This window comes from Papaver somniferum, chromosome 3 (assembly GCF_003573695.1).
Source record: "Papaver somniferum cultivar HN1 chromosome 3, ASM357369v1, whole genome shotgun sequence".
Classification (NCBI taxonomy): Eukaryota; Viridiplantae; Streptophyta; class Magnoliopsida; order Ranunculales; family Papaveraceae; genus Papaver; species Papaver somniferum.
In genome coordinates, this window is record NC_039360.1 from 46,015,621 (window position 1) to 46,023,423 (window position 7,803).

General features: G+C 36.3%; 1 protein-coding gene, 1 non-coding gene and 1 pseudogene across 7 annotated transcripts; 2 read left to right on the top strand and 1 right to left on the bottom strand.

The window, feature by feature from the left end:
• Positions 1-747: 747 nt before the first annotated feature.
• LOC113362316 lies at positions 748-868 on the top strand. The gene has a single exon (XR_003365691.1). It is a non-coding gene; the product is annotated as a U5 spliceosomal RNA (small nuclear RNA).
• Positions 869-1,395: 527 nt separating this feature from the next.
• On the top strand, positions 1,396-1,545 carry LOC113362556 (annotated as a pseudogene).
• Positions 1,546-1,643: 98 nt separating this feature from the next.
• LOC113356053 lies at positions 1,644-6,205 on the bottom strand. Of its 6 annotated transcripts, none has more exons than XR_003362785.1 (3): positions 5,942-6,205; positions 2,654-4,118; positions 1,644-2,422 (listed from the first exon to the last, which is right to left on the bottom strand). XR_003362785.1 is itself a non-coding variant. In XM_026599065.1 (3 exons), exons 2-3 carry the CDS (start codon positions 4,079-4,081, stop codon positions 2,112-2,114), a joined length of 366 nt encoding a protein of 121 aa, XP_026454850.1. In that variant the 5' UTR covers positions 4,082-4,118; positions 5,942-6,205; the 3' UTR covers positions 1,644-2,111. The 6 variants fall into 6 exon arrangements, 2 of the variants coding, with proteins under 2 accessions (XP_026454850.1, XP_026454851.1); XR_003362784.1 differs by having other exon boundaries at positions 5,171-6,205; XR_003362786.1 differs by having other exon boundaries at positions 1,644-2,404; positions 4,960-6,205.
• Between the last annotated feature and the right edge of the window lie 1,598 nt (positions 6,206-7,803).

A 7,803-nucleotide genomic window follows, 5' to 3' on the forward strand; every position in this document is an offset into this window, starting at 1 on the left:
AACAAGACCCCCTTTCTTAATTCAGTATTTATATAAATTTATAGGACCACATTGTTTGTTCAGAGAGAAACTTATATATTTAAATATCTCCTGCAACCAAGAAACAATCGAGCAATGACTTAACCAGCACAATGTGGAAAGGGTTCCCATAATTTCTCCGACTCTCTGAAGAAAATGTGCATATATGAGCTCACTTTTATTTCATTTTTTTTTTGGTCAAAATTCAGATGCACATCTATGAGGTCACTTTTTTTGGTTCTTTTTGGGCCAAATTTAGATGAACAAAAAATAAATAAATAAAAGTGTTTTCTACAAACAAATCCCAGATTTGGTTAACTGACGAACGGCAGTATTCTTAGCTTTGTCTGAAAGGGAAAACTGTGTAGATGGAGCTGGAGTGGGATGATTTACAATATTTCTTACTAAATGATTTCAATAGTTTTAGTTTCAAACTTCCCAACTTGAATCGTCCTTCTATTGATTTGGTGAGCTGTAGATTTTATTTTGAAAGGCATTGAGATTGAAACTGGTAATGCTGGTGTCGATGATTACGACTATGATACATCTCATGTTGTTGTCGATAGCTTGTTTCACTGTCAGACTAGTCGAGGTGGAACAACATAAACAGCAACAGAAAGTAAAAGGAGAACTCGGTGAAGAGAGTTAGTCCCACACGTATCAGGAAGCACAAGTCTACTCAAAATGCTCTGTACATAACTAGCACTTCGTTCTAGCAAATGAATCACTCAGCCGTGCGGTGAGCACAGAGCGAACTATTCTTTCGCCTTTTACTAAAGAATACCGTGTACTTGCCGTTTATAAGCGGCATACGCCTATTTTTGGAGGGTTTTCTCTTTTTAAGAGGAGCCCAACAATTTTCGAATCCAAATGATTTGCTTTCAAGGCTTTTTGCCCTTAGCGTACATCGACAAACTAGATGCAGCTGCGACCTGCGAATGGTGAGGGCCTAAGTCCTCTGATGGCTCTGCGACCTGCGACCTGTATTACATTTTTTTCTGAATAGGTAAGTGCTTAACAAGGATTTTGCATTAAATTTGTGTTAAACCGGGTTTGTAAATAAGAATCTCATAAATACTTCCAGTGAGCCGCTTATACCAGCTGAGAAGTTGCAGGAAATAGAAGTACTGACTAATTAGATTAAAGAAATTTCTACTTAGCTGCATCAAGAAGAGAGCTGGAAGTAGTTACAGTGAAGATGTGAAGTAAATTGAAAGCAACAAGGTTATAGGCCTACATGCCCCAACCTCTCTCAATGAAAGCAACAGACTAGAGTTGTAAAGTAAATGAAAGGTATATTAGTCCCACATTTATCAGACAAGAAAAAAAATAACGAAAACAACGTTATAAAATAAGCTTGAAATGCAACTTGAAACCATACTTACCTGGACGGGGTCTATGGCTGATCACGAAGGATCATGGTCTAGGTTAGTGACTTCCATTGCACTTTGGAAGGGCGCTCGCCTAAGATCTCCTCATTGAGGGAGAGTCTATGTCATAATTTGTTCCTGAGGGGTACGCGTCCAGAAGGCTTTCAAGTTTATGAAACGTAGCTTCATTAAGTTGGAAATGAAATTCCTACTAATAAAATAGACTCCACCCCAAAAGAAGACGAACTAAAAAAGTTACTTAAGAAAATTCCAACTTCTTTCTTTGCCAGCAAAAATGCTTCCTCGTGCACTCCCAGTTCAATTGCCCCTACAATATCAAAAGCCTAAGCTAGCAACATATTATACGGTTTGACAAGAATAAGAAAAAGGGAAAGCTGCGTAGATGGAGTCGGAGTGGGGATGATTTGTAGTCTTCTTACTAAATGATTTCACCAGTTGTAGTTCTGAACTTCCCAACTTTGTGAGTGGATTATGCGAAATGCTGTGGTTTTCCACTAGCTGTAAATGAGATCCCGTGCCAACATCAGCACTTCCAGTGAGCCGCTTAAAACAGTAGACAAGTTGCAGGTAAATACTGACTAATTAGATTAAAGAAATTTCTGCTGAACTGCATCAAGGAGGAAGGAGTTGGGTGATAAACTAGTAGCTCTCGGAATTAAATCTGTAGTTTCGATACATTTTTCTGCGGCATCAACTGTTGCCTCATTTCTCAAAACATAAACTTTGAAGTTGGGTGAAATTGTTGCAGCACAACCCCTTCCTGTAGTTGCGGAACCACCACTTGTACCAGTTGTTGTAGTTGCAGTGCGGACCATGGCCTCCAGCAGCAGCAACACTATACCCTCTTCCTCTAGCAGCAGCACCACTCCTAGACCCTCTTCCACTAGCTGGTGCACTTGAAGTTGCAGCAGCACTTCTTCTTCCAGTAGCAGCAGCACTTGAAGTTGGTTCAACAATTGCTTTTGGTGAAGGTGGTCTAGTTGTACGCTTTCGAACTGTGAATACATCGAGAACTGAAACATAAGAGAAACAAAAAGGTAAAAACTATTAACTTAGATAACTTAAAAAGCTACAGCATTGACAAATCTTAGGGCTTGGTCCAAGTTCTCAAAATGTTACTGCCTTGTGCTTACATCCATTATCTGACTTCTTGATCATTTGAAACAGCAATACAAGTTAAGTTGTTTTGAGTTTTATAATCACAAATAGATACGAAGATCCTAGAAAAAGACAGCTCAACTTACTTGGTAGTCTAGTTCTATTCTTTGCAACTGCAACTTTTTCCCTGTCCATGTCGTGCCTCTACAGATTCCTCTTCTTCTTCTGTTATAGTTTCTAGTTTGCGAAGTTTAGGAGAGAAAAAAAACAGAACAATTTTTCCTATTTTAGGGCTGAACCACACTGTGTTACAATAGCACTTTGAACAATTTTTCCCAATGCAACTTGACCGAACAAAGAAAGTGGCTCAATATCTTAGGTGACATTCGAAGAATTCTGGATATTAAACGAGACTGGATCTACAATAGCACTCCTACTAGCCATCATGACTCTGAACCTAACAGGTCGTTTAGTCAAGAACACCCATACGCCCATGGCAATTCAGTTCAGCTCCCAAAACAGCATCAATCAACCATCATTGTCCTTTGTGTTGAAAATAATATCGACCTTTCAGATATGAAAGATCTTATAGTTATAACATGATTAGTGAGAGAAGCACCATGGAGGGTGGAAAAAAATTTCCCCCGAATTTCCCATTTGCAGTCTACATAAAATATTACGCATAGAAGGGACGGTAAAGAGATGATAGAAATAGAACATAACTCGCTTTAAGGATCTTGTACACCCAATTTTAGAGCACTTACCCTTGCAGCACATGCTTAAACGCATCCAAGAAAATGTAATCTTACTTGAATAGGATCTAGTTTCAAGAGACAGAACTCTTGATTTAAAATAAGAAAGACACAGTAAAGAACCACTCCCACAGCATATAGCCCTGTGAAGTAAGGCAAGCTCTATATTTTTTGGCTTGGTAACAGTAACTTACAATATCAAAGAACTCGGTGGGGAAAAATTATAGTCATAACATGCATCAAACTTGGTGGAACTCGTGTTGGGAACTATTAACATTGCACAGAAGCAAAACAAGAAAAGGAAAAGGAGATCATGAAAGCAAAATAACAATCGTAATGGAACTCTGACAGTGTATTGTGGCAGATGCTAGACAGGAAACAAAACAGAAGGTTCACTTTCAATAGGAAGTTGTAAAATATTGAACAATAAAACAAGAAACGGAAAGAAAAACAGTTCATTAGAACTACACAATTTTCTCTCTTTTCATTTTTCCCGGTAAAGGCATAAATAGCATTAGCTCAAAATGACGGCTGCAACATAATGACTAGATTTAACTAGTATTGCTGAATCGAAACTGTTTCTAACTCAGAATCATACCACTAGACTACTAGAGACCAACTTATATAGAGAGCTGAATGAAAATACATCTCACATGATGTTGCGTTCATGTTTAATATATCCAGAAGATAAGATATTAACTTGTCTAAACATAAATGTAATATCCAAAGCATATCTATGAAGCTATTTCAGTGAGAGAACACATCACCATATTTGTTAGCCTCTGAGATTGGTGCATTCTCCAATCCAGTTCTTCGTCTCATCTGATCGCCTCAATACCAAGAAGACTTTCTGAGCCTCCTGCAATACCATAGAACTTATGAGTTGTCCATCATTGTGTATGATTTATGTCGGATAAACCATATCCACCCTTATTTTGTTTAATACTAAAAGCTGCAAACATGAGACACAGATGAATATTTCTTCAAAAATGCTTTACATGCACAAAACAGCAATTCAAAGTCATTTAGCAGAAATTTTCAGATTTTCCGTCTTCTAACTTAACTTGAGACAGACCAAGTAAGGATCACCCATGTGACAAGAAATTCTTACCATATCGTTGTAAATCCACATTACTTTTTCATTACTGTCCGCACTGCAAAGCAGTGTAACAACATTCTGATTCAAACCAATGTCTCTCATTCCATAATGAAACTCAAGTGCACAACTAACTTGAATACAATCGACTAATACATTAACTGTAGCCAGACAGATAATTTCTTGATTCAACATAAATATTCATACCTAAATTACGTCTTCTGTCATATGCAAAATGTCTATATTCAAGAGTAAACATGTAAACAGTCGGAAGATAGTTTTACTAAGGAGGCCTATATTGTATTCTGCAGTAAAAAGAGATGGGGAACTTCTGTTTCTATGGTTCCAGACTTGCAGTAGATAAAGAAAGTCTAATTAATGAGAACTGCTTTGTAAAACTAAACACTATACAGAGTGCACGATGATTGTAAGTAAACACAGAGAGCTACATATTGCATCTACTTAGGCAGGATAACAAAGCAAAATTCACTACCATCACATGATGTTTTTAAGAGCCTAGCACATGGAATAAAACATAAATGAAAGATACTTCACTCAAGAACTACACAAAATATGTACTAATAAGAAAGACCAACACATTTACATGTTTAGCATCTTAGTCTTCATCAAGACATAAGTGATATCTCTCTTTCTCTTTCTTTCTACAACAGTATTTGAGTTTAGAGAAACTAAGCTTTCAAAATATTTCACTGCTCCTCCCTTGTGTAGGTAATCAATTTCTGTTTTTCTAGCAGTTCCACACATTGAGCTATATGAGATTAATAGATCGTCTGTGTTCCTGAACAGAATCTCACCGTTCCTAAAAGACCCGATAAGCTCCAGATAGGGATAACCCATTATCCTCTCAAATGTTTAGTTCAAGATTCTGGAACTCCATAATCTGACATTACCCATACTTCAAACGTCCCTTTTAATTTAGCAAGTACACAAAGGCACTCTTCCAACACTCCCATATTCATATAATGTTGATCCGTTGGTAGTGTCATTGGTAGTTGCAGTTCTTCAAATTTTTCTTCACTAAAATCGATTGTGACTATCACTGTGGAGTTTGGTTTACCTATTATACTCCCGAACCAATGAAGTGCTCCATTGAAAGGCACGCCAACCATATCAACATAAGGAAAATCATACTGAATGGATACAAAGCTTTTCCATGAGTTTGATTCTAAAGAATAGACTACGACTAAAGTACTCCCCTTCCTTATATCAAAATTGACCAACTTGTAATCATCGGTCTTATAATCATAACCAAAACCATAGTTACCACCTTTGCACATATAATATTTATCAGGTGATTTGGGTAATTCCTTATACTCACTTGTGGCTGGGTTCCACAGAAAATATGAATCCATCCATATACTAATCCATCACATGAACCCAACAATTTAGTAAGTCTAACAATAGCAGCAGCATCGGCATCATTTGACGATGATAATGAATCAAATCTTAAATAGTACTCTGAATCAATAGACTGTGATTGTTTCTTTGTGTGGTAAGATTAAGATGGGATTTAACAAAAATAGGATTAGAAATTATTTGAAACCAAGATTTACAAACACACTTACAGACGAATGTTGATTTCACTGGTACCCTCAGAAGAATGTCGAGGTACATCTCTTCAGGAAGACTTGACATTGTGGTGTACCTTCAGCTGCGAATTTCTGGTAGTGCAACAGAAAATCAAACTAGGGTTTAACTCGAGAAGACCAAAAATGAAATAAAATGAAGAATTAACAGGGGGGTTGAATAGTGATGCACGACTCCCGAGCCATGACCGGCTGACCGTTTTCCACAGTTTTTTATACTTTGGACTAGGTATCGTCTCAACCTCCCGTCATAGCCTTCGGTTTACATACATTAAAATAGACTCTGTTCTAATCGAAAGAGAAAATAAAAAGCTTGATTACGTGTAATACATTAAAACAAACTACATTCTTAGTTAATGTATCCAAATACTTTAAAAATAGTTAATGTATCCAAATACTTTAAAAGATAAGTAAGAAATTTAGTTACCCAGTCACCTTTTGGCGCTTTTATTCCCATATTTCATTCTTATCCTAGTGAAATACCTTATTTTCTATTCTTAATTAATATAGGTGTTTTTCCATTTTCTTAAATGATGTACATATTTTTAATGCATTAGTGATTGTCCAGAAGAATATATACATTTTAGGTCAATAATAGACAACTCAATTCTTTTGTTGTAGGATGTTCCTGCAAATATCGTAAAATAAACTTATGATGCTGAAATGAAATGACTAAAAAATAAAGACAACACATAAATTGTATTACTATCTTACTATGATATAATATGTTCATAATGGCACCAATCAATGAGTTGCTATGTTATGAGATATGTGTTGGGTTGAAAAAACTGGGAATCAAATCTGTGGTTGCAAGCTAGGAAATAAGCAAGGTACTCAAAGATTAATGAAATCTGGTAAAAGATGATATTTCCTTGCATTGTCATCCAAGTTTTATAACGTTGTCATCTTTTACAGAATCCACCATAATGGTTTGATAACAACTTTGACACACTTACATGAAAGTTCCATAGGACAAAATACCCCCATAAGAAAAAATACTCGCCTCATTTTCTAATAGTGCCCCTAGCAATCGATTGCTTTTCAGAGTGGCGATGGCAATTGAAGACCATTTCAGATATTGGTAACTCAGCTGGGAAGTATAGATGCATCTTTGTGGATCTATTCTCAGATGTTGTCCCTTCGAAGCGGAACTGTCGTTCACCAAGATACTATGCTCCACTCATGGTTTCTGAATCAACTTTGGGTTGGGTATGTATTTGTGTTTTTGACTTCATAATGCTGGATGTATGTAAAAAGTTTAAAGTGCAGACCTTGTATTTGTTCATGAACTTTAACAATATCTACTTGAACACTTTCACATTTCCAGCATTGTACCCATATGTTAGTTGATAGCTAGTCTGCTTTGCCAGCAATGTACCCATATGTTATTGACTTACAATTAATTCTGGCAATCATACCAATCTTCTTTGTCTGCAATGTACCTGAATGTTAAATCCTATGGTTACTCTCTGAAATCCCTGAAACATAAGATACAAAATATACGACAGATATCTTAAAAGCAAGTAAGTCAGTTCAGAAATTCACAACTTTGAAACGGAAGTCATTTTTTCACCAAATTAAAATCTAGGGTTTACAGGTCCTGCACCAGATCGTGTTTTCAAATATCAGCAGAACATGATTGATCATCCACTATCGTAATGCGAAAATAGATATAGAGAATCTTACAAAGGAATTCTTTGAATAAAAACTAAACTATAATGAATTATATATATAATTGTGAATATGGTCCGTATGTTACCTATCTGTTATTTTAATCTTCTGAAAAAGAATGTTATAAATGACTTGGGAAGCTTTACGTTGCCTAGGGTAGATTTCTTATG